Source organism: Pseudorasbora parva, chromosome 9 (genome assembly GCF_024679245.1).
Source record: "Pseudorasbora parva isolate DD20220531a chromosome 9, ASM2467924v1, whole genome shotgun sequence".
NCBI lineage: Eukaryota > Metazoa > Chordata > Actinopteri > Cypriniformes > Gobionidae > Pseudorasbora > Pseudorasbora parva.
This window is the reverse complement of record NC_090180.1, coordinates 28728226-28755832: the sequence shown is the minus strand read 5'-3', so window position 1 is coordinate 28755832 and position 27607 is coordinate 28728226. Positions and strand designations below refer to the sequence as shown.

The 27607-nt window shown below is 39.4% G+C and overlaps 1 protein-coding gene across 1 annotated transcript; it reads left to right on the top strand.

The window, feature by feature from the left end:
- The first annotated feature begins 17398 nt into the window (after nt 1–17398).
- On the top strand, nt 17399–26772 carry LOC137089845 (gastrula zinc finger protein XlCGF26.1-like). Its single transcript, XM_067453415.1, has 3 exons — nt 17399–17456; nt 24858–25020; nt 25790–26772. The coding sequence occupies exons 2-3, from the start codon at nt 24936–24938 to the stop codon at nt 26770–26772; spliced, it is 1068 nt and encodes a 355-aa protein (XP_067309516.1). The 5' UTR covers nt 17399–17456; nt 24858–24935.
- Nucleotides 26773–27607: the final 835 nt, after the last annotated feature.

Genomic DNA, 27607 nt, shown 5'->3' with positions numbered 1-27607 from the left:
TGAATCAGTGAGGGCACTGATGTGCAGAATAGCCGTTCAGCAGCATTCAGAGCGGCAGCAGGCAGCAGCGACAACTGTCCGGCGAAGAGCTGACAGAGCAGCCACGAAAACTGTCCAGCGAAGAGCTGACAGAGCAGCGAAAACTGTCCCGCGAAGAGCTGTCTGAGCTTCAGCGACAACTGTCCCGTGAAGAGCTGTCTGAGCAACGAAAAATGTCCCGCGAAGAGTTGCCTGAGCAACCGCGTCCGTGGCGAAACCATGTAGGTGTGTCCAGCATGAAAAGTCAAGTGGAGCGCACATGTTGCTGTTGCAAGCTTGAACGGTCTTGGTGTGGCGTGCACAGACCATAGACGACCACAAGACCCAGACCCAAGTCCTCTGCACAGACCCTATGGCCAGCTTCAACTCCCTCACACCAAATGCTGCCATAATAAATCGCGATCTTCAAGCAGATCGAACTGTATTAAATATTTTGAATGAAATCAATCCACAATAAAGAGAAGCTTTATTTTGAATGAGGAGTTTTTTTCTGGCCTGTCCTGGCTCTGCTATTATGTGAAACAAATTTATGATCACTGTTAAGTTGCAGATAATTAATTATTGGGTACAGTGAATAATAAGTTAAAATTACCTTTAGTCATATTTTGGAGTCAGTGTGTCACGGTTATCTTTAAAAAACAAAATTATGAAGCGTATGTTTCCAGCAAAAATCATCTCAAAATCTGTATAGGCTAGCCTACTATTGCTTATGTTGTAGCCTATGCTTTTACTTGTGATCAAAATGTATTGATTGCAAGTGTATGTTCATACATTTTAGAAGTTCATAAAATAATGGCTAAACCATTTCTACAATTTGCATTGTTGATTTTTGTTTTAAAAATAAATCTTACTGACCCAAACATTGGTGTACTGTATGTGACAAAGCAATGTATTTGTCATTTGTATTTGTTCCAAACCTATGATTTTATTTTTAATTAAACACAAAAGCAAATATTTTGAAGAATATGGCACAAAAATAGGCACCATTGACTTACCCTAAGGTACAAAAGTGAAAAGGTACATCTTTGTACCTTTTCATCATCATTTACTTACCCCTAAATGGTACATATAAAGGGTACATATCAGTACTTTAAGAGTTGCATATTAGTACCTTTTCGGTTTTGTACCTTAGGGTACCGCCTCAGTGACAGCAATGTACCTTTTTTTTTCTGATGGTGGGAGAGAAATAATAATGCTATGGAAGTAAATGCCCATCAACTAGCCCATATATAGGGGAAAAAACATGCATAAAAAGGGTTTTTTTGTGTCTCCTTTCTTATAATATTAATGTAGTTCAAATATAAATTATGTTCTTCATTTCTGCAGTGAATGTCCAATAACACTGACACTTTGAGGCACATTGAACCAATCTGTTATGTGACAATAGATTGAATCGCAACATATAAGCTATACTTTTGTATGGATAATTAACAGTGTTATGATGCTTCTTTGTCTCTGTGTCTGCTTATTCTCATTGGAAAGGTTTTTGTGCAGTGTTCTTGTGTTTCCTGTCACTGTGGGCCTCAGAGCACAGAGTCTTATACTTCAGCAGAGGAGATCTCCAGAGCCACATGGATTTGTTTCAGTTTTACTCTATATTCATTTAATGTATCATCTTGTATTGACGATGATGCCGTAACTAAAAGAATATTATCAGCATAGACTTTATTATTTTGCTAAAACAAAGAAGCACAGACTAAACCATCCGTGAGCATGTTTCACCTCATGTGTTTAGTGTTTTTTGTATGTGGTTTGACTTCGGTTTTGTCAGTGGGCTTAGTGAGCACAGTAGTACACAGAGTCAGACACACGCACATGCTTGATTTTCAGAGGAACTGATAATGCAGATGTGTTGAGATCTGCATTAAAGGGGGCATGAAACACTCAGTTTCAGTCAATCTTATGTCAATCTTGAGTACCTATAGAAAAAGTATTGCATCCTTCATATCTCCGAAAAGTCTTTAGTTTTATTATATTTATAAAAGAAATATAGGCTGTACCAAGTCTTTCCGGAAAAAAACAAGCGCCTGGAGGCGTATTGTGTGGACGGAGCTAAAGAATGACGAGCGCAAAGCACCACTAACACCCCAGTATAGTGATGGGGACACTATACTGACAAAGAGCACCGTCCTTCGGATGAGACGTTAAACCGAGGTCCTGACTCTCTGTGGTCGTTAAAAATCCCAGGATGTCCTTCGATAAAGAATAGGGGTGTAACCCCGGCATCCTGGCCAAATTTGCCCACTGGCCTCTGTCCATCATGGCCTCCTAATCTTCCCCCTATCCTGATTGGCTTAATCACTCGGTCTCCTCTCCACCAATCAGCTGGTGTGCGGTGAGCGTTCTGGCGCAATATGGCTGCCGTCGCATCATCCAAGTGGATGCTGCACATTGGTGGTGGTTGAGGAGATTCCCCCCTTCCATGTAAAGCGCTTTGAGTGCCTAGAAAAGCGCTATATAAATGTAATGAATTTTTTTTTTTAAAGCGGTGACGTCCTCAAGCTTGGAGAAACCATGGCTATCGATTCTCAGCTAATACAGATATGATCCAGAATCAAATTCAGAGGCTGAAATAAATGGACCAGGAGAAACAGCAACAGCAGGACGTCCGTCTCTGTGGTATGTACTGTATTTAGTGGCCTGTCAACATTTGCGCTTGTTTACTCGCAGTTTATGAGGACATGATTCGGTTTATGGATTATTGTATGCGACTAAACATTAGCAGTAGCAACCAAAACGGTTTTGCACGTCAGACTAGTGTAACATTATACAGAGAACAACAATGGAGTAACCGTTAACGCATTTGAATGACGAAGCATGTGATTGTGTCGTTTACTGATGTTTACTTACACGACGATAGCCAACAGCACAGACATTTGAAGCAGTTTTACTCACCGACTGCTTCCAAAGCAGGACCGAACCTTTATCGCTGCACCGCTCTGTCAAAAACACACTTCTTTGGTATGATTTGGTGAAGTCCTGTGACAGCAGTGACCGTGGAAATCCACTTTGCGACGCGACTGAAGCGATGTTGTGAAGCTTCCCGTCATTTATGCGTTCAAATCGGTTCAAGTGCAGCGCTGCTTTCCCGGAATGCTGTGCTGAAGCGTTGAAGTCGCTTGATGTCACCCATTGGAATAAAGTGGAGCGCGGCGTGACAGAAGTGTTCACGGATGACTGGATCTGCACCTGAGAGAGTGTTTATGGGCGTGCATTTCCTCTCTCGCTCTAGTCACGCATGTGCGCGCGCACCCTACTGGGAGAAGAGCCCACACGGCCCATACAAGGACCTTCAGCTCTGTTCACGTCAAGCCGACACATACTTGAAAAAAACTCTCCGAAACTTGTGAGAAACCGGAAGGAGTATTTTTGACACAGAAATACTCTATCAAACGTCCAACATTAGTTTTTGAAACTGTGTCTATGTTTAGGATGGGAATCCAAGTCTTTAACAGTGTAAAAGTTCAGTATGCATGAAACAGCATTTCATTCCCCCTTTAAAGCCGCACTTGGCTACTTTTGCTCTTGGGGTCCCCCTACAGTTTGGAAAAAATAATGTCCTCAACTACTGTCGTAAGAGCTGTCATCCTACAACAGGGGATGCCATCGCGCGTGCATTTCTTGACATGACAACCCTGATAGCCCTGAACTAGTAATGCGCGGGTCGTCTCATAACCCGCGGACCCCGTATGTCTATTTAATGGTCGCGGGTGCGCGGCGGGTTGTAAAAATATATACAGTGGTGCGGGGCGGCCAAATAACTTCATAAAAGCGTCCCGCGGGTCGGTGCGGCACTAACAGTTCCCCTGAACACTGCAAGAGGAGTTCTTCTGGCGTTGCGTGTGAAATGTCTTCATCCCAGGTAACGTTACAGTCAGTGGCATGTTTCAGCATGTCATATGAATATAATTTCATGGGTTTTATTTTTTTCAAACGCCAAATAATCACGATGCTCACGTTTACAAGCCAGCGTCATTATAGTAGTCTATTGGTTACCGTTTTACAGAATCTATATGATACTTCAGTTCAATGTTTGAGTGGTAGCTCACCATAACAAGCATGACAGCATCGGTCGGGCACGCCTCCTTCAGCTCACGCCGACGAGCAAACACTGGTCCAATGTTGATTCTCGTCCTGCCTTTAATCACATCACTTTTTCATTTCCTCTTATTGCTTTCCTCCAACAAAACCTTTTCTTTCTTATTTGTCTCTGCTGCTTCGGACATGACTATATTATCCGACGAACAAAGTTGGGCTCACACGTCCGAATGTAAGGAAGTGTGTGTGTTGGTGGAAGTGACGTATATGCCGTAAAGCAGTCGAATTTTGTAGTTCTTTTTTTTTCTCGGGTTACTACCCGAAACCCGAAGTTTAAAAGTACGATTAAAAACGACACAGACCCCATCAGGCCATGGCAGACGTGTCATTCAACCTATTGTAAGTCGATTTATCATCACAAGAGTCTTAAAAAATATATTATGAAGGTAGAAAAGTTACCTAGTGCTGCTTTAAGGCATATTCAGACTATGTCTGCTTGGATACTCATCAAGATGGACATGTTGACATAGGCTACTTCTTGTGTGAGTTTGTCCGTTCAAGCGCAAGACTTGAAAGAGAGCTCAATAGTTGTGCACTGTGAGACGTGCATGTGCACGCTTTCGGATGACCGCACAGAGACAAATCTTCTCACATCGCGATCGCACATGAGTTCTCAATCGCGTCTTCTGGCTCTACACCCGTATTTATATTCGAAGATACGGCAGCACTCACATGCATTGAACAAAGTTTACTAAGAGAGACTGTTTGCCCACGTTTTTCTTTTATTATCGCTGTTTTTGTAATGTATAACTGAGGAGCCAGCATGTGTATCCATCGACAGAAACATACATAAAGCATTATTTTCAAGTTACAACCTATATCAAAGATGCGTCATCACATGGGAGATGAACCATGATGCAAGTGCACGCTGAAACCTTTTACACGGCACCCTGCGCACCCCGGTTGGGAAACACTCCATTAATCTGACGCACCACCATCCACAATATGTTTTAAATAGACACATAGCAGGCCTAATATGACTTTAAATTAAGATGGTTATTATTGGCACAATGTTGAGCTACAAAACAAAGAAGAAAATATTAAAATATTGGCGATGAAACTAAAATATCTCGCCAGACATCTGAACCCAGCTTAAAGGTAGGGTAGGACGGACTGATCTAAAACACTTTTGTCCAAATTTGTTTAAACTTTCTTTATATGTCAATACATAATTAAAATGTAAGTTCTCTGAAAAGGAGAGTATAAAAACCGAGTGACTCTAGATTTTTTAATCTCCAATAAATACCGCTCATTATTTTAGTTCGGGACGAAACAACTGATTGGCTTGGGCGACTGTCACTCTCTCTCGCTACCATGGTGACCACCGTTTCGCTACAGGATCTGCCCACATGGGCGCGCTCGTTTGATTTGAGCAGTTCAAGAGGCAAGAAACCTAGGCAAAATAATGGCAGAGAAAGAGCATTCAAAATTCACATTGCAGGGTTTTACAGTCAGCGAAGGCAAACAATGCAAAAAAGGAAGACAGTACGAGAAAAGGCAATGCACAGAAAGTCTTTGGATAAACAAAGAAATCAAACGCGAGTAATATCTGTGTGGCTTTTCAACGATGGTGAGAACTGAGGGACCTGAAAAACGACTCATTCCTGGCTGTATTTCTGCTGGACAAGTAATCTTTCATTTTGATTATAAATTTTTTTGGTTTATGTTTTCATGAAGCATGTATCAAGAGCACATGAAGCTGCTTAATATAGCTAATAACATTACTTAGCATAAAGTTACAATATTATACACTTAGCCATTAGTAGAGATAATAAATACTCAATATGCTTAGCTCAAGTTGATCGCTGTTGTGTTGAATTTCACAAAATTAACTTTAGATAACAAAATGCATGTGTAAAAGCTAGTACACCGCATCCAGGAACTTTTTTAGAGCTAAGTTAGCTTTAGCTACTACTAATCAACAATGCTTTCATCATGGAAACTCTTACATGCAAAACACAGTATATGTTATGAATCTTACCCGAAATTCATCTTTATCACAGTATAACTGATGTTATTGGAAACATGATGCTACCCATTTTCTTTGCCTTATAAATATAACTAGCTTGTTACCAAATCAAACAAAAATATATTTTAAACTTTACCATTCTAGCTTGATAGTGAGTACTAAAAGACATCTTATTTGTTTATATTCATACTGATAAAGTACGATTTTTTTATTACATATGATTTTGACATGTTGTCACTACATGTACTCTGCTCGTCTGAGGTAAATAATGCGTCTTCAGCTGAGGGGTCGGTGTAGCGGGTTCATGTATTTTGAGGGCGTGGCTTTGGAAAGAGCCCAGAAGGGAGAAGGTGGAGTGAATGGAAATAATGAGCTGTCTTTAAAAAAGTCGTGAGAAGTCTACAGACACTCAATTTTTATACTTTCTTTTTCAGAGTACTTACATTTTAATTATATATTGATATATAAAGAAAGTTTAAACAAGCTTGGAAAAAAAGTTTTTTAACCAATTCCTACCTTTCCTACCTTTAAGTCACAATGACCTGATTGCCGCTTGTGCTGATTGATATTAATGTCTTTCTTTTCCTAATGGTAAAAAAAATAAGTTCCTGAACCGATCTATCATACGAATCAGCTGGTCTTGTTGTGATGAAAACCCCCTGAGATGATTAAAATCGACATTTAGGGAGCCCGCATCCGAATTTTTTTTTTGTGCAAAAGTATAAAGTGTAGTGTCAATAAAATCACTAATTTCAGTATTTATAATGTTATGAATTAAACATTGAGTGTTGTATCTCAAACCCCTTGGTATAATTTATCATTTACAGCAATAAACACAAATTACCTATTTTCGTCATTTTTATGGCTATGGCACTTTGACGATCAAAATCTCATAATTAAATTTTGCGACTTTAGCCGGGGTTTCACAGACGGGGTCACATATGAGCTGATCTTGGAAATATTTGAGTGAAATCAGTGTTACGTTTTCAGTCGTGATGGTATTCAGGAAAACAGCACTCTTGGTCGTGTCATGTGATGTTTTTTAACTGTATTATATGTTATAATATATAATAACCTTCACATTTTGAATATTTACTGCAGTATTTTACTGAGTTTCTCTGTATGAGCGGCGTTGGTTTGTTCCATTTCTTCACGAGAGGCTGCACGATTGTCAGCGCAACCGTCAGTTCATACATTATATATTATTATCCATTTATTATTCGAACAAGCCTTAATCTTGAGCCCGGAAACTGATTAGAAAATTTAACGAAAATGTAACAAAACGTTGTAGAAATTTAGTGGAGTAGAAAGTAAAATATTTGCTGCAAAATGTAACGAAGTAAAAGTAAAACGTGTGCACTATTGATTCTACTTAAGTAAAATACAGATACGTGAAAAATGTACTTAAGTAAAGTAACAAAGTACTTGCACTTCGTTACATTCCACCACTGAGCAAGTCTCAAGTCCTTGAGACTCGAGTCCCCCACCTCTGGGACAGGTACTTTTACTCTACTTAAATTACATTTTTTTGACAAGGAACAGTACTTCTACTTGAGTATGCTTCTTCAGTACTCTTTCCACCACTGCGTAGTTTGCTGTAGACCTCAAGTCTACTGTAGTCATCCAGTGAGCACCGGCGGTAACAAAACCTGTGTATAGACGAGAGTTACAGTAAACGACACAAAGAACAACATTTCCATCTGTGTGTCTCAATTGTGGAAATAAGTCAGACAGGGTCATAAATTGTGTATGAAAGTGTTCATGCAATCCAGCTGCAAATGTTTGCAAATTGCCTACTTTTAGTCGGAATGCTCTGGAACTCAGGCTGGACCTCAGGTTCATCTTTCAACAGGACACCAACCTTAGGCAAACAGCCAAAATAACAAAGGAGTGGCTACAGGATAACTCTGTGAATGTCCTTAAAGGGGGGGTGAAACACTCAGTTTCAGTCAATCTCATGTCAATCTTGAGTACCTATAGAGTAGTATTGCATCCTTCATATCTCCGAAAAGTCTTTAGTTTTATTATATTTATAAAAGAAATATGGGCTGTACCGAGTCTTTCCAGAAAAAAAGGAGCGCCTGGAGGCGTATCGTGTGGGCGGAGCTAAAGAATGACGATCGCGAACAAAGCAGTGACGTCCTCAAGCGTGGAGAAACTCATGGCTCAGCTAATATAGATAATGATCCAGAATCATTGGGAGGCAGAAATAAATTGAACAGGAGAAACAGCAACACAGGACATCCTTCTCTGTGGTATGTACTGTATTTTGTGACCTGTCAACGTTTGTGTTTACTCGCAGTTTATGAGGACATGATTCGGTTTATGGACTATTGTATGGGACTAAAACTTAGCAGTAGCAAGCAAAACGGTTTTGCACGTCAGACTAGTGTAACGTTATAACTTACATAGAACAACAATAAAGTCCGTTAGCGCATTTAAATGACGAAGCACGCGATCATGTCGTTTACTGATGTTTACTCACGCGACGAGCCAACAGCGCAGACATTTGAAGCAGTTTAACTCACCGGCTGCTTCCAAAGCAGGACCGAACCTTTATCGCTGGGACCGCTCCGTCAAAAACACACTTCTTTGGTATGATTTGGTAAAGTCCTGACAGCAGTGAACGGTGGAGATCCACTTTTGTGACGCGACTGAAACGATGTTGTGAAGCTTCCCGTCATATCTGCGTTCAAATCGGGTCAAATGCAGCGCTGCCTTCCCGGAATGCTGTGCTGAAGCATTAAAGTCGCTCGACGTCAACCATAGGAATAAAGTGGAGCGCGGCGCCTGGATCGACTGGATCTGCATCTGAGCGAGTGTTTCCGGGCATGCATTTCCTCTTTCGCTCTAGTCACGCCGGAAGGAGTATTTTTAACACAGAAATACTCTATCAAACGTCCAACATTAGTTTTTGAAACTTTGTCTATGTTTAGGATGAGAATCCAAGTCTTTAACAGTGTGAAAAGCTGAGTATGCATGAAACAGCATTTCACCCCCCCTTTAAGTGACCCAGCCAGAGCCCCGAATTGAACCTGATTAAACATCTCTGGAAAGATCTGAAAATGACTGTACACCGACACTCCACATCCAACCTGATGGAGCTTGGTCCTGCAAAGAATAATGGGAGAAACTGCACAAAAATAGGTTTGCCAAGCATGTAGCATCATACACACTAAAACATTTTTCTGGGAAATCTGGACACACTCCAGGGGTGGACTGGCCATCGGGAGCACCAGGAGTTTTCTGAGAGATTTAGGTGACGTTTAGCTCAACTTTCTCTTCACAATATCCCACAGATTCTCTATGGGGTTCAGGTCAGGAGAGTTGGCAGGCCAATTGAACACACTAATACCATGGTTAGTAAACCATTTACCAGTGGTTTTGGCACTGTGAGCAGGTGCCAGGTCGTGCTAAAAAAAACAAATCTTCATCTCCATAAAGCTTTTCAGCAGATGGAAACATGAAGTGCTCCGAAAACTCCTGATAGCAAACAGCCAACTGGGAACAGCCTATGCGTTCAGAAATTTCTTTCTGTGTCTTACCCTCTCGCTTGAGGGTGTCAATGATGGCCTTCTGGACAGCAGTCGGGTCGGCAGTCTTACCCATGATTGCGGTTTTGAGTAATGGACCAGGCTGGGAGTTTTTAAAAGCCTCAGGAATATTTTGCAGGTGTTTAGAGTTAATTAGTTGATCAGATGATTAGGTTAAGCTCGTTAAGAGAACCTTTTCATGATATACAATTTTTTTGAGATAGGAATTTTGGGTTTTCATGAGCTGTATGCCAAAATCATCAGTATTAAAACAATAACAGACCTGAAATATTTCAGTTGGTGTGCAATGAATCTAAAATATATGAAGGTTTAATTTTTATCATTACATTATTGAAAATAATGAACTTTATCATAATATGCTAATTTTTTAGAAGGACCTGTATATGTCCTTTAAAGTTCACAGTGTGCATGGGTGAATAAACAAATTTTAAATGCTACAACTAACTTGTGCTGAACACTGACAGAACCACAGCAGAAAATCAAACTTCTCCTCTCTGAAGCCACGACAAACTTTAGCAGCATCCTTAAACATTCTGAAACAGCCTTCTCTTGAATTTAATTATCTCATTGTAAACATAATACTTGACATCCTTCCAGGTGTGGTTCTTCAGTGCTGGGGACTCATGTGATGCACAATATGCAGGCTTTTTGCCCAGGCACTCTAGCCTGGATGCCAGCTGAACTAAGCCCCGCCCACAACATTTGAGCTTGGGCAGTTCGATCTGGACTTGATCCATAGAGGAGTAATTATGCCCGAAACGAAACTGTTCGGACCAATGAAATTGTAAGGGCAGGCTATTCTATCAATATCCTTTAGGTGAGTGTATATATATATACATATATATAAAATATACATACACTCACCTAAAGGATTATTAGGAACACCATACTAATGCTGTCTTTGACCCCTTTCGCCTTCAGAACTGCCTTAATTCTACGTGGCATTGATTCAACAAGGTGCTGAAAGCATTCTTTAGAAATGTTGGCCCATATTGATTTGATCAACAAATCATGTTAATGTACTATTAGATTTACATTTTATTTTATTTCCTTATGTTTGTGACTAGTCTAACAGTCAGAGCTACAATTGGGACTGTTGCTGATTGCTGGCAGCCACTGAGAGGTCGTTGAGCGGTCGTTGTTCGTCGTTTCGCCGTTTTCAACCGCTTCTCTAATGTTTACGTTTGAATTGCTGCGGTTGGTTTCTGGTTTGGAGGACATTTGATGTTTCTCGCCGCGGTGGTCTCCCTTGGGCTTGGGCTGCATGGTGGCTGAAGTTTGCACCGGGCTAGCGTTATCCGGACTCTCGTCGTCGGCGTCCGGCATGATGTTGGGATGTTCCGCTTCTCGGCTGCGCTGCTTTTCCGTCCTACATTGCGACCGTGGAGCGGCTTGGACATCTGCGCCGGCCCCGGTGTGTCCACAGAAGTGCCCGGAGGAATGTTCTGCCTCCTGCATGGTGCTGCAGCGATCCCCATCGTTTGAATCATCATGAAGAAGACCCATCATCTGGTTTTCAGCTGTCGTGCCTCGGCGATGTCATCGGGACACTGCCGCTGGGAGAAATCTGAAACATGGAGTGGACCACAGTGTGCTGCGGAGCTAACAGAGACTTCCACCATCAGCTGTTTTCTGTCCACCATCAGCTCTGTTTCTGTTCACCATCAGCTCTGTTTCTGTTCACCATCAGCTCTGTTTCTGTTCTGTTTTCTGTGTTGGTTGACTGTTTGGTATTCTATATTTTTACTTGTTATTCATTTTTTGTGAATGAAAAAATCATTCACAACCCCCAACAACCCCCCCCCCCCCCCCCCTGTTGCACTTTGAGATTCTTCGGAATGAAAAGTGCATTATAAATAAAATCTATTATTATTATTATTATTATTATTTGATAGCATCTTGCAGTTGATGGAGATTTGTGGGATGCACATCCAGGACACGAAGCTCCCGTTCCACCACATCCCAAAGATGCTCTATTGGGTTGAGATCTGGTGACTTTGAGGGCCATTTTAGTACAGTGGACTCATTTTTATGTTCAAGAAACCAATTTTAAATTGGAGCTTTGTGACATGTGGCAGTGCATTATCCTGCTGGAAGTAGCCATCAGAGGATGGGTAAGTGGTGCTCATAAAGTGTACAAAAAGTAAGATCAACGGTGCACTTTATTAATGACGATTTCTAAATGAAAAGCCGATGCTTGCAAACTTAATATTTTCCTGATGACCACACTGGAGAGAATCTGTCTCAGGGTTTGAGAGATGCTCTTGCTTCCTGGGGACTTTGTGAGGAGCAGCAAGTGTCAATAACCACTGACAATGGGTCGAACATTGTGAAGGCTGTCGCTCTAAACAAATGGACAAAGATTACAGTGCTTTGGCCATAGACTACATCTTGCAATCGGTAAGTTTCATTACATATATGGGTTCCTTTAAAATATGAAAATTTAGTGTATTAATGGAAAATCAGTAGTCATCTGGTAATTTATCCTGCTTGTTTTCATTGTGAAAAATTTAATTCACATAATTTATTTATTTTATTTTTTCTTTAGTCATTTTAATAGTTTGTAAAATTGTAATTAAGTTATTGAAATAGGATCCATGTTCAGACTACTACAGTAGTCTATGTGGTCCGCCACAATATCGAAAGCCGGTGCAAACTTCAGCTAACATGCAGCTCAAGCCCGAGGGAGACCACCAGTGAGCAGCCGATACCCAGAAGAGAGAGCAGTCGCAGCGAGCAACATGAAATGTCCTTCAAACCAGAACCAACCGCAACAATTCAAACATAAACATCAGAGAAGTGGTGGAAAACGGTGAACAACGTCCTCTCTGTGGCTGCCAGCAATCAGCAACAGTCCCAATTGTAGCTCTGACTGTTAGTCACAAACATAATAAAATAAAATAAAATCTAAATCTAATAGTACAGTTAACATGATTTGTGGTTGTGGTCCTCTCCCACACGTTGCCTAGCAACGATATTTTATATATATATACCTAATCGGTACCAACTTTCGTGTTCATGCTGCACCTCCAGAAGAACGGAAGTGAGTGTAAAGTTTTATCAACCTTATTCTTAATATTTATATAAATCTTTGCAAATCGCTAGCTGCACGCTTCATAATGAATGAAGCTAAGGTTTACACTCACGGTACAATACAGCATGTTTTCTATGTACGAGGTTCTCAATATAATTCAGAATCCCACATTTAAAATAAACAACACGTTATGGTTATTGTGTTAGAAACGGTGTACGCACAGAACAGAGAGGGTGGGGTGAGCAAAGCTCATTGTCATTTAAAGACACTTGCACTTAAACGGCGTGCTGAAAACATTGCTGTTTTTTTACCAGGTAAAATAAGTGTTTTCTTACAATACTAATGTGAATTTTAGTATATTATAATTTTTTGCATATCAGTTTAGGATTAAAGTATATTACAAACCTTTAATTTAAACCCTAAAGAATCATATTAGCTTGTACAAAAATGGCATTATATGACCCCTTGTAAAGTTCCAACTGAAAAGCTCCAGACGGGCAGAATTTAAAAAAAAACATCGAAAAACTTTAGTCACAAAGAGCATTGAGCAGGACCATGTCTAAATCAGGACTAAACCCAGTATTGTTTAAGTACTGGTACCAATTCAATAGAATAAAGTTAGCTAAAGTAATCATACCATCAGTGCCTTTGTTTATGAGTCTCTTTCTTTGTGGTTTAATCTTTGACGGCTGGTCTAGTGTGCTTTCCTCTTTGTGGTCATATATGTCAGTGTTCAGACACTGAAGACAAATACATATTTATGTTACTTATGTGAAGTGTGCACATGACCTGCAGTAAAAAACGAGTAGGCTAAATCGTGCACATGATTTACTAATTTGTTCCCTCGATTTACTAAATCGTGCGCACAATTCTTAAATCGAGGGAACAAATTAGTATAACGTGCGCACGATTTTTAAATCAAGGGAACTAAATAGTCAATCGTACGCACTATTTACCTTTTTTTCTTGCATGTCATGTAAGGGGCTCCATAGAAGTGCCCACTTTAAACATTTTCTTAAAGTTGTTGCACTTAATGGAAGAAGTATATTAACCCACTTACAATTTATACAGTGCCTATGTTGTGGTATATGTTACAGTTAACTAGTATTGCAGACAGTATGGTACAACATAGACAATGTTATATACTGGAGTGGCACTCCTTCGCTCCTTGATTAAATCTCTGTTTGGGTTAAATCTCTGTTTGTAGTTAGAAGTCATATGATGCTTATAAGAGACACAATATTTTATTTTTTTACGGTGCAGACCATAGACTGCTGAATCCAGGGTTGTTTCCTTTGTGCTTCGGCTCCACTTTCCATTGCAAATAGAATCTTTCCAACTTTAGCTACTTGGAAGGTTTTATCAGTCTGCCTGTAGTAGTTGCAGTGTAATCTGATGTCGTGTCCCAAAAAATTTGCTACCTGCTCAAACTCTTGGTTGGAGAGGTCCAGCAGCTGAATCTTCTCACCTACAATGTTGCCACATGCTTTTGCAAGTTGGTGGATTTGAGCAGTTGTGGATTATCCACTTTACATTCAATTGAATTGTTTTTATGGTGCCTTTGCTTTATCTTCTATAGTCCTCAGATGATTCTGCAGCGCAAGAATGTCTTTAGGTAAAGAAAGACTCATCTTTGTTTCATTTGTTTTGTTCCATGAAACTGGGCATTTGTTGCAACATAGTTTGACCACATTTTGTCGAGAAGCTCCTTAAACTTCTTAGTCTTTTTTTTCCAGCAACAACATCTGACACCTTCATGACCAACCCAGGTCTCAATTGCTGCTTTGAGTGAAAAGCCTATTTTCACTGTGGTTGAATGTCTTAGTTAAAGTGTGACACTTTTTTATCTGCTGCTGTTGCCGTTGCCAGGTTAAATTTGGTCTTTGAGTCCTCTAATTGTTTGGTTAATTTTCTTAGCTGCCAAGACAAAGCGACCCAGTTCCCTCCATTTCTGTGCAATATAGCGATGTTGAGGTTGTTCACGCGTCCTTTTCGAGCAAACGTAAATATGGAGATTCACTATCTCATCCCCTCGAACGTGAACGTGGGCAGTGACGTTATGGATAACATTTTGGACTCCGTCTGATGATGTCTGTATTGGAAGAAACAGTTCGGATGCGCGTTTTTTTTGTTCCTACGTCAGAGTTTTCCTTTTTATCCCTACAAATGTTGTCATGTCTCCATAGTTCTTTTTTAAACACAAAAAAACACACACTCGCACTTAACTTATTCATTAAATTATTACCATCATTGTAGTAAGTGCAAGTTAAGTTCATTTATACACCATATTTAAGCACAGCTTAAGATGACCAAGTGCTATAAAATAAGTTAAAAATAATAAGGCGCATAATATATACATGACAACAGAGCAGTGTTAATTTTGTCAGCAAATTTTGATTTAGTTTTAGTCATAGTGATTTGACTTAAATGACATTTAGTTTTAATCATGTTTTAGTCATTTGAATTGTTTTAGTATTAGTCTAGTTAGTTCTAAATCTGATGGGTTAAGTTCAATTGTAATGCGTTAAGATTTCTCCAAACACATTATACTCCTGCTGAAAACATCTACTGTAGTAACCTATTAATATGAATATTAAAATTTGAACATGCAATACACAGATTTAACTGCTCTGATCACATTTTTTTTTAAATCTTAAAATTAAATATAAAAAAAACACTCCTAAAGAAGAACACCATATCTTATTTTCAATTAATGATATATGCCTTCCTTATAACAATCTTGCATACAACATTCCTTATGAATTAAATATCATTTATAATAAATATAATGAGTCCTTATTAAAGCTAAAGAGCAGTGAGTGATTTTACCTGTCTTTTGTTTGATTAATATTAAGAGCAGAGATGGCAGCAGGTTTATACAAACCTGATTCAAAAAAAGTTGGAACACTATACAAATTGTGAATAAAAAGGAATGCAATAATTTACACATCTCAAACGTATATTTTTTTCTTTACAACAAAATATAGATAACATATCAAATGTTGAAAGTGGAACATTTTAAAATTTCATGGCAAATATTGGCTGGTTTTGGATTTCATGAGAGCTACACATTCTAAAAAATTTGGGACAGGTAGCAATAATTGGCAGGGCAAGTTAAATGTTCATATATGGAACAGCTGGAGGACCAATTTGCAACTTAGGTCCACTGGCAACATAATTGGGTATTAAAAAGAGCCTCTCAGAGTGGCAGTGTCTCTCAGAAGTCAAGATGGGCAGAGGATCACCAATTCCCCCAATGCTGCGGCGAAAAATAATGGAGCAATATCAGAAAGGATTTTCTCCAAGAAAAATTTCAAAGAGTTTGAAGTTATCATCATCTACAGTGCATACTATCATCCAAAGATTCAGAGGTCCAAAAAGAAGCAATATCTAAACATGATCCAGAAGCGCAGGTGTTTTCCTGGGCCAGTACTCATTTAAAATGGACTGTAGCAAAGTGGAAAACTGTAGCCTAGAAATCTAGACGCACCCTAGCGGCAGCAAATCTAATCTGCCCGCGAGTGTCGTCTAGCAACTCTCAATACCCTTCTGAGCTGTCATCGCTAAACTCTTGCCGGGCCAATCACATTGTGTATAGAGTCAGTGGGTGGGGCCATAATGACGATGGCCGGGTTGCGTTTGCGTGCTTGTAGTAAACACAGAAACTGACGGCCTTTCGGATCAGCTTTGAACACGACTCTGGGAGACTTGGAGTTAAGCTTTTCTCTGATAAAAGAAGTTTTTTCTTCTTTTATCAGAAAGGCAAGTGTTTATTCTATCAACAAGCTCTGTTTCACCTTCTTTGCTCTGGTTGGTTGTAGCTCTATCCTATCACGTGCAAAGGGAGTTTGAAAGACAACCGTTTATCCCGCCCCTCGGATTGAGCCCTGTCAATGGTGAGCTTGTCAGGCTAGGCAAACTGTTCTGCGGTCAGATGAATCAAAATTTGAAGTTCTTTTTGGAAACCTGGGAAGCCATGTCATCCGGAGTAAATAACTTAAGACTTCAGAAATGCTCAGTTCAGAAGAAGTATCAGCATTTCTGATGATAGAGTGCATGTGGCATGGGCATTTTGAACATCTGAAAAAACACCATCAATGCTGAAAGGTATATCCAAGTTCTAGGACAACACATGCTCCCCTCCAGATGATGTTGCCTCTTTCAGGGAAGACCTTGCATTTTTCAACATGACAATCAATGCCTGCATAGAAGAAGGATCTGGGTACTGAAATGGCCAGCCTGCAGTCCAGATCTTTTACCCATAAAAAAGCATTTGTCGCATCATAAAGAGGAAGATGCGACAAAGAAGACTTAAGACAGTTGAGCAACTTAAAGTCTGTATTAGACAAAAATAGGACAACATTCCTATTCCTAAAACACAAAAAGGCAGGTCCAAGGGACTCAGTCAGACATAAATGGAGGAGAAGGAATTAATTAAAAAGCCTTTATTTGGTATGGCTTAAGTCATTTAAAAAAAATAGAAGAGCCAACATGTTTCAACCAACAAATGGTCTTCAGGGCAAAGCAACACAAAGAATGAGCATGACACCAACTTATAAGTTGAACCCCACCCATAGACTGAGAACATTCAATTAGCCTAATGAGGCCTAATACAATCAATTAACCCAATGATGCAATCAGGTCTACAGGAATTAACTATGTAGAAACCAACATAAATAATTCTGACCCTGCTCTCCAACAAGTCTTTCCTTAACCTCCTTTGGTTTCTTACAGAAGGACCCCGACTCTTTGTGATAAGTTGGTACGTAGCTATCTTCCTTCTGAGAAGAAAGAAAGTTGGCTTAAGAGACAAATCGGGTTATACCGATGCATGAACTGCCCCCATTGTAATAATGTCATCCCCTCGAAAACCTTTATGGATTTTAAATCTAACAAAACATTCAAGGTAAAAGATTTCATAAACTGTAACACCACATTTGTCATTTCTCGCTTGTCTTGCCCATGTAAGGATGTGTTTTATGCAGGTCATACAAAAAGACGTCTGCATAAATGATTGCTGGAGGATAAGTATGCTATTCGTACCAGTAATCCTGATTATCAGATAGCCCAACACTTTTTCATATGCACAATAAGAATGATTCCCTACTACAAATAGAGGTTTTGGAGCATGTGAGACTTTTGGATAGAGGACATGTTGGCTTGGTAATTTTAAAAATTACTTAAGCCATACCTAATAAAGGCTTTTTGATTCTATCCTTCTCCTTTGTTTACATCAAGTGCCTTGGACCTAACTTTTTTGTGTCATTGGACTTTTCCCTGTCCCAAGAGCACCTATTATGGACTATTTAACTCTACCTGAGCGCCAGGTTGAACCTCTTGCATTTCTATATTTTAGTGCTGTAGCTATCGAATATTTTAGCAATCGAGTATTCTACCGAAAATTTAATTGATTAATCGAGTAATCAGATAAAATTTATTTTTGCTTAATTTAAATTAAAGTGCAATATTTAATATGCAAGAGAAAATAAGACTCTTAGGTCTCTTAAAAAGAACAACTGTTTCCTTGTTTTTAGAAGTTTTTTTTTTAAGTGCATAGTATGCAATGCATTCATCAAAATTAACATTAAGTTATTACCCATTGTTTCTCTGTCTGTACTTGTATTGTGAACAATGAAAGTGCATTTAAGTGCCATTCATTTAGGGTTTAAAATAAAGCATTTTCTGAGATGCAAAAACAAATCAAATTACTTTCAAATTACTTTTTTAAAGTATCAAAACTAAGGCATACATTAAATTAATAATAATAATAATAATAATAATAATAATAATAATAATAATAATAATAATAAAACATTGCCTTTAAGTCATGCAACTTAACTTTCAGAACTAAAAGATAACTAAAAGTTCTCAACATAAGTCTTCTTCTTGGAATGCTTTGTAGCATTTAGGAAGCAAAAACACATGGACAGGAACTTGGAACAAGAGTCCATGCATGGTTTCATGCTGAGTGCTTTAAGCCAATATATTCATGTGAATTGAATTGTTTCTCTCTCAATGTGTGGGCAAGTCTTTAAAAGAGCATGTGATTGCAATGTAGAAAGTAAGCATGTCAACATGCTCAGAACTAAGGCTTGCCCTGCGCTTTGAAGCAATGTTTCCTGCTGCTGAAAACAGACGCTCTGATTGCATGGATGTGGCCGGAATACACATCATGGTCTTTGCCAGCTTTGCCAGTGTTGGATAGGCTGCATTCATTTTTACCATGACAGTGGATTCTCCTTCTTGGACAGGTGATGTTCTCCGAAATATATCAAGATCTGTGGAATAGTTGTAAAATAATTAAAATCTGCCTGGCTTGCTTTTTGACAGTAACAGCTAGTGCCATGGTTTGTACTGTGCTTTGGACCTTGAGTACTGGGTCAGCAGTCAAGAACTTCAGTTTTCGAAACCTGGGATCAAGAGCAAAAGCAAGCAGGGTAATGTTTGGAGATTCAGGTGTAAACTCTGTCAGTCCTTGCCATCTTGCTGTGATCTGTTCTGTTGCATGGGCCTGGAATGACCTCACTGGTGCAGTCTCAAGATCTGGACTCTGTACAGTGATCTTAAGTCTGTGCATTAGCTCTGGAAGTGCAGAAAAATTTAACACATTTCTGTCCGCTCAGAAACACTGTGGCTGCTTCAAAAGGCTCAAGAACCTGGTTTAGCTCCTCAATCAGGCTCCACTGTTCAGGCTTGAGGTCAAAGTAGTGTTTTGCTATGAGTCACACTCTGACCAAGTGTGTAGCAGTGACCGGCCATCTTTGTTCTAGCAGCCTGATAGATGTTGTTCCACTGTGTGCAAACATCTTGCACTAGCATGTTTGTCTCTGTGCCCATTTGCTTCTGCTTCTCCTTCAACTTGGTGCATGCTAATTCACTCTTTTTAAAATGTTCAACAAGGCATCTTACAGAAGCCAGACACTTGAGATAGCTTGGTGGTTCTTTAGAGAGCTTTGTACAACCAAGTTGAGGGTGTGCCCTGCACATCGCACTGATTCCCACTTTCTTGCAAAATCTTCGCTGCCTCTACAGCATTAGCACCATTGTCGTTAACAACAGCCTTGATTTTCTCTGGCGGAATGTCGAAATTGGCAATTACATCATCAATCCACTTTGCAATATTAGCAGCCGTGTGTCTCTCATCAAGGGGCATTGTTGTCAGGTAGTGGAACAACATTTCCCAATCCTCCCAAAGATTGTGACACGGCACCCCCAGATAAGCCTCTGTTGCGACACTCGTCCAAATATCAGTTGTGAGTGCAACACTGTCAGTCTCCTGCAGGGCTTTTATCAACTTGCCTTTGATGCTTTCATACTTTTTCTCCATCTTTTTTGTGAAGAAGGGTCTTGAAGGAAGCTCATCGCTTTAAAGCCATCATCCTCCACCATGGACAGTGGGCGCATGTCTGTGACAATCATGTTTAAAATGCTCTCTGAAAACTCGCTGCTTCCTCAGTGGAACATGAAGTAGCTGTTTGCACATATCTGTCCATACGAAGCTGTGATGATTTACTGAAAAAGAGGTCAAAATATTATTATTTATATTTATTACTAAGTAAGCTATAATATCATTATTAAACAGAAAGTTTATGGCTGTGCATTTACAGTGTAAAATCCTATTCATGGCAATCAAACTAAAATTAACAAAAACTCAAATGAGCACATTAGAGACATGATTACAAGTATTCAACGGTCAAAGCTACAAAGAGCTACTGGAGGGACTTTATGCTCCTCACTTCAAAACGGAACAAAAGTAGGATTCTGTAGTGACGTAGCCTACCCTGCTGTTTAACTCCATTCCTCCTCATCAAGGACTCGAAGATGTTTTTGTCTGAATCATCACCCTGGTACTCTTGTGCTCTTTTCTCTACCTCTGCTCCACTCTGCTTCACACTCAACCGCATTTTTAATGCTTAAACATCTCTATGTCAAATTGAGTGGCGTAATAGTCGCGCGACACAGTCGAATCAATAATGAAATTCGTTGCCAATTCTTTTAATAATCAAATTTAGGGGTGTAACGATTGGTTTTAACAATTGGATTCGACTGAAATAAATCAGTCACACTGATTTAAATTTTTGGTTAAAAAGTTACTGAATCGATTTCAAGTCACTGAATCGTTTCGGATCATATCGTTCTAAATGAACCAATATCATCCTTAAATCGTACCAACAGCCTCAAATCTTGATACGAATCGAATCGTTGTTAAAACGAATCGTTACACCCCTAATCAGTTATACCTAAACTCGCTTGCTCAGACTTACACACCCTCCAGAATCTTGCGTTCTGCGCGTGAGCGACGCCTCTTGGTTCCATCCCAAAGAGGCATGAAATCAATCTCACGGACATTTTCCTGGACCGTTCCCACCTGGTGGAATGAACTGCCGATCTCAATTCGTGCAGCTGAGTCTGTACCCATTTTAAAAAAAACATCTTAAGAAACATCTCTTCCAATTGCACCTGACCAATAAAGAATAGCACTTAACTATCCATACATTTTTGTTTGTTTGTCCACAAAAAAATAAATAAATAAAATAAATTGTGTACTGTGCTAATTAACTGAGACTTCTTACAGCTCTTACAGGTTGTTGGCCTTGTTTATTTCGTTGCTTCTATTGCTCTCCCCTTTTTTGTAAGTCGCTTTGGATAACAGCGTCTGCTAAATGACTAAATGTAAATGTAAAATGTAATCAAATTGTATAGATTCTTTGTTGCAGCCCTAAAATAAGGTACCACGAATCAGTGAATAATAAAGTAAACCATTCGAAATGTGCAATCAATCAGAAAACAATTATTAGCCACTAAAGGCACAAAATGCCAGATTTTTGGAGTAAAGGGGTCGGTCATGAATTGAGAAATCAACTTTCACTTGAGCTTTTGATATGGGCATGGTAATCTAAGAATATCCTTCTATATGAAAACTTCCTTGCGAAACAAGGATGTGATAGTATTGCATTGTTACAGATCGTTTGATATCTATTGATTATAGGGATCGGCCGATATATCGGGGACACAATATATTGTGCCGATATTTGCGCGGGTGATACAAGGCTGCCGTGTTCGTCTGTATTTTTTTCCTGGCATTACAGACAGGCGTCTACAGGCAGCTTTGTGCTGCTGGATATGCGCCGCATTGCATGGGCAGACCACTAGCAGAGTGCTGGAATCTTAGATCTAGACAACAGTAAGTTTTAAACTTTAAAAGCATCTTTTAACTGTTTGACAGCTGAAACATTGCCATACACTTTGAACGTTGAAACACGTTACTCTATATGTGCTTGCAACTATAGCTAAGCAAGTTTATGGTCCAAGGCTTAGTCGGTGATATCCTGGTGCAGCCATGTTTCCGTAAACACCATCAAACTTGAAGTGCGATTAGCGGTGGGCAGTTTGGCTGAAAACTGTTTCACGATATAAGCGTTTCATTTTGGTCGATATCGATAATTATTGATATTTTTTATGACCTGTTTAAAATAAGGACCAGGAGAAAATATTACATTTAAACATTTTTATTTTAAACTTAACCTTCCTTTGATTATAATCCCCTTAGTTATAAAGGCAGAAATGCCAACACAACCATAGAAATCACTCAAATAATTAAAATATAAACATAAGTCTAAAGTCACAATGAACACTTAACAATTATCTCTAAACATTAAGGTGCAGTGCCTCCGTTACTTCTTTGTACCATTTAGATGCTTTGTCATAAGGCACTGATGCAGAGTAACTTTACCTCCAACTTTACCTCATGTCGTTTCAAAGAATAGCACAACGGCGAGCGTGTCGAGTTAGTATAAACACCTCCTCAAACGGACGAGGCGCACGTGTAGCCAGACTAAAGTATAAATAAGGCTTAAGGTGTTTACACAAGTTTGTGGTATTACCTGTCTTGGTCGGGACAATGGTCTTGCATAATTTGCAGAAAACATTGGTCTGACTACAGTCAAACTTATAAAATCCTAAAAACTGCCATACTGGCGAGCTGACTTGTTTTCCTGTTTGCTGCCATACTCACTAGCAGCGGCACTCATTTTCGGGTGATCCCCAAACTTGATATGGTTACATGATTGGCTGTTAGCGTGTCACTCCCTACATTGCTAGGTTACCAGAGAATGAGTGCCTTTGTTCATGCAACCAAACTTGCTTTGAAAGCTCTGGTTTCTTCCTATGAAGAAAAAAAACATTGAACACATTTTTTTTATTGATATCGATTACGTGTCTATCGCAATACATATCATTATCGGTTTATCACCCAGCCCTAAGTGGGATACAAAAAGCATACTTTGTAGTTAACACAAAGTTTCTTCATCTTTCCATGCAGGGATCTTGCATTACACAGGGTCATTGATGGTAAAGGTGGTCTATTTTCTTGTCGTCACAGACGCTGCCGTGTTCCTTTGGCCTCTTTTCCTTTGCCATCCATTTTGTTCAGGTTGTACCCTCACGCAGTCAGGCAAGTTCAGTAGAGGTAATCCCTCATGATGAAGCGCAAGCAAAGTGTCTCGGGTATAGCTGATGGGCGTATACCGTATACCATGTTTCCACACCTGCGTGTAGTGTGCACTAGCCAGTAACCCCATACAACAGTTACTAAGCAAGCAAGTCGGGCGATCATTGGCATGTGAGCTTCAGACAATCATAATAAAATTTGTTATCAAAATAAATTAAAACAGGAAAAATTCGAACAGAAAACAAACAGATAAACTGATGAGGTAGAGCACGAGCCTGGGTTGCAAGCAGAGCAGCACCACAGGAAGTGATAGCCTGACAAGCCAGACCCACATCAAGATGTTTGGTCTGGAAACTCACCATAGACAGGGCTCAATCCGAGGGGCGGGATTAACGGTTGTCTTTCAAACTCCCTCTGCACGTAATAGGATAGCGCTACAACCAACCAGAACAACAAAGGTGAAGCGGATCTAGTTGATTCGCCGTATCCGGTCGGCAAAACTCTGAACACATCTTCCCTTTTTAAGAATGACTTCAGTGCGGTTCTTTGTTCTTTTCTTAGAGAAAAGCTTAACTCCAAGTCTTCCAGAGTCGCGGTTAAAGCTGATTCGAAAGACCGGCATTCGCCAGCTTCTGTGTTTACTAGTAGCACGCAAGCGCAACTCGGCCATCATTATGTTAAGCCCTGCCCACTGACTCTATACACGATGTGATTGGCCTGACCAGAGTTTGGTTTTTACAGCTCAAACGTGTATTGAGAGTTGCTAGACGATACTCGCGGCAGATTAGATTTTCTGCCGCTAGTGTGCGTCTAGATTTCTAGGCTAAGGAAGTGATGGATTGTCAACAGAATTCAACTGCATGCATGTTGGAAGAAGTAGAATAGAGAAAGATAAGTGTAAACAATCTTTGCTGGTATTGTAAAAAGATTTTAAGGAAAAAAAGAGTACTTACCAACACAATCATCATTTTTGAGAGGAATAGTAAAGGTGAATGCATATACGAACAAGTTCTCCGTTTAGTAAACAAATTCCACCCAAGCGCTCTTTGGTGATGCGAATGATTACGTTACAGTGGATCATCTGTCATCATTGTATAGAGCCCACCCTGACAATTTGATTGGTCCGAACAGCTCTGTTTCTGAGCATATTTGCTCCTCAACAGATCAAGTCCAGAAAGAAATTCCGACCTCAAATTTTGTGGGCGGGGCTAAGTTTGGCTTGCATCCAGGCTACAAAAGCATTGAAGTGTTGTTTTTTGGCACGAATCACTGTGCAACTTACTTGAATCCTATTGAGAATTTTCACGTTAGCGTTTCTTTAAAACGCTATCCTAAAACATGATCTAAAACAGTCACGTAAACTATAAGGGCTGATGGAAAAAAAACATCACCTTGTACCAATAATTTTGACTATTTTGACTTCTTCCAAGTACAAGTTAGATAGCAGGCAAGTGACAGTTTCATCAACTGGCCTGAGTGTCTTTCAAGCTGGCCCTTTGCCATCGGGCAGTCCTTATTGTTGAGCCCTGAAGGTGAAAAAAGTGCACAAAAAATTATATAAGATAAATACTGAAATATTTAGATTTCTTGGTGTCCTCATATAGAAATAGTTTGTACAAATAGTATAGTAACATTTAATTTGTTTAATCATTGAATAAAGTTAATGTGAAATTAATTGAAGTAATTATCTGTACTGTATCACTTTATTTTCAGATTTGGTCCTCCATACCTCATAGCAATCACTGCTCACACCTTCATCCAAGCCATTCCCAACTGAAAGCTGTTGTAAAGATGGAGATTATTGAAGGGGGCTATAATGATATTAGAAATTCAGAAGCACATGGAGTGAAAGATAAAGATACAGAGGAGCAAAGAGGTTGGTGTCCATTCTTGATTCTTCATTAAAGGTCCCGTTCTTCGCGTGTTTTCGAAGCTTTGATTATGTTTACAGTGTGCAATATAACATGAGTTCATGTTTCGCGTGTAAAAAACAGTATTTTTCACACAATTTACTTATCTGTACATTGCTGTTTTCTCTGTCCTAAAAACGGCCTGATGATTTCCTTGTTCTATGAAGTCCCTCCTTCAGAAATACGTAACGAGTTCTGATTGGGTCAGCGCTTGCCGTGTTGTGATTGGACAGCAGCTTAGCGCATTTTGCCCGGAAAGGTCCCGCCTCTTACCATAATGGGGAGATGCAAGCGCTGAATGCGCGCTCTTCTCCACGTGGGAGAGCAACAAGACCACACCCCCTATTTTGCATGTACTTGTGGGGAGGGTTAGTCAACAAACGGTTCTAGTGACGTCATTCCTGAAGGAAGTGCAGGGGTGTAGTCCAAACCGGCCGTTCGCTGTAGGCTTTGAAAGGGAACTTCTGTTAAATAAAATATCTCGCTTGGCATTGAACTTTGAGCTTTATAATTTTACAGGTATTATTTATGCTCCAACAGCAACATTTCACATGAACTAAAGTTTGAAAGATGGAATCGCGAAAAACGGGACCTTTAATTACAGGACAGATTACATTTAATTTTCTGACAGATTAACAGAATTATAGACAGTTGTTAAAGATTCATAGAAATAAAAAATAGCATAGGACAAATAGACATAATAAAACAATAAAAAATATATATTTTCATGTTTAGGCTTGATGAAAGTGCAAGAGGAAAGTGAAGAATCAAATAAAATGGAGAAGAAACGTCAGATGCAGAACCTTCATGATGCCATAATCGGAGAAAAAAAAGGACATAAAAAGGACAAAAAGTCTTTTAACTGCCCTCAATGTGGAAGGAGCTTCTCGTGCAATTCAGTTTTAATTATTCACACAAGACGCCACACTGGTGAGAAGCCGTTCACATGCACTCATTGTGGAAAGAGTTTTATAACTAAAGGAAACCTTAGTGGTCACATGCAAATTCACAACGAAGAGCAGCCATTTACATGTGATCAGTGTGGAAAGAGTTTCAAATATAAATCAGCCATTCGGATACACAAAAGACATCACACTGGTGAGAAGCCATTTACATGCTCTAAGTGTGGCAAGAGTTTCTCACAGAAAGGAGCTTTTGAGAACCACAGTACAATTCACACTGATGAGAGGCCATTCACATGTGATCAGTGTGGAAAGAGTTTCAAATGGACAAAAAGTCTTCAAATTCATAAGCTCATTCACTCTGGAGAAAAGCCATTTGATTGTGATCTGTGCGATAAGAAGTTTTTTCAGGAATCAGATTTAAAGGGCCACAAAAGAGTTCACACACAAGAGAAGCCTTATTTGTGTTATGTTTGTGGTAAGATGTTTGCATGGCCAGGACGTTTTAAAGACCATCAGAAAATACACTCTGGTGTGAAAGAGTATTTGTGTTCTGATTGTGGTAAAGCTTTTACTACAGCCCCTCTCTTGAAAATGCACCAAAGGATCCACACTGGAGAAAAACCTTACAAGTGTTCATATTGTGAAAAGAGATTCAGTCAGTTAGGAGCCCTTCAAGGACATGAGAGAATTCACACTGGAGAGAAGCCCCATCAGTGCCGTCACTGTGGCAAAAGATTCAGCCATTCCAGAACAGCACAGATCCACATTAAGGAGAAATGCCCAAAACTAAATGGACTATCAGCACAATTATAAAGCTACTTTTATATTATTATTATTATTATTATTATTATTATTATTATTATTATTATTATTATGGAGGGTTGCTTTATGTAAATGTGGGTATTGACTGTCTTCAGAAAAGTTTAAATTGTGTTTTCTTGACACCTGTATAATGCTGAATAAAGTTTATAATAAAGTATGTTCATAAGTGTAGTGCTGATTTTTGTACCCGCAAAACCGGGGGTATCCGCAACATTTCATCGTTTCATACGCATCACCTACTGTTCAAGAGTGAGTATTCATTCAGTCCATCTGCTGTTTTGTTCAGGGCAATTGCACAGATCAGGCATAACATTAAGACCTTCCTAATATTGTGTTGGTCTTCCTTTTCTGCCAAAACAGCCATGACCTGTTGAGGCATGGACTCCACTAGACCACTGAAGGAGTGCTGTGGTATCTGGCACCAAGATGTTAGCAGCAGATCCTTTAAATCATTTTCCACAAAATGTATATAGATTAAATTAAAGTTGTTTATTTTCCAAAATGTCCACAATTATATATGTATTAAGCATACAGCAAAAATAGAAAAACAAGTATTCAAAGTGCTCCTTGGACTAATCAAGTCCAAAAGAAAAAAGCTGAGGTAAACTTAGACCTATCAAAACGAGGCAGGACTAGGCAGTTGTACAGTTCAAACATGTACCACAAGAATAATAGTAGAACAACAATACAAAAAAAAAAACCTAGAGCCCTTTAACACTGACTCTAATGATAAACTTCAATAGTTGTACCAGGTATGACCTGCATCTACCCAGTGGTATGCCACCACCAAGTTCACAAAAACAAACATTCAGATTCAGAACAACAT

Excerpts from the sequence above, each read along its gene's own strand:
- LOC137089845 (XM_067453415.1), top strand. The coding sequence starts at position 24,936 with ATGGAGATTATTGAAGGGGGCTATAATGATATTAGAAATTCAGAAGCA. Across the intron at positions 25,021-25,789 it reads AGATACAGAGGAGCAAAGAG|GCTTGATGAAAGTGCAAGAG; the intron begins GTTGGTGTCCAT and ends TTTCATGTTTAG.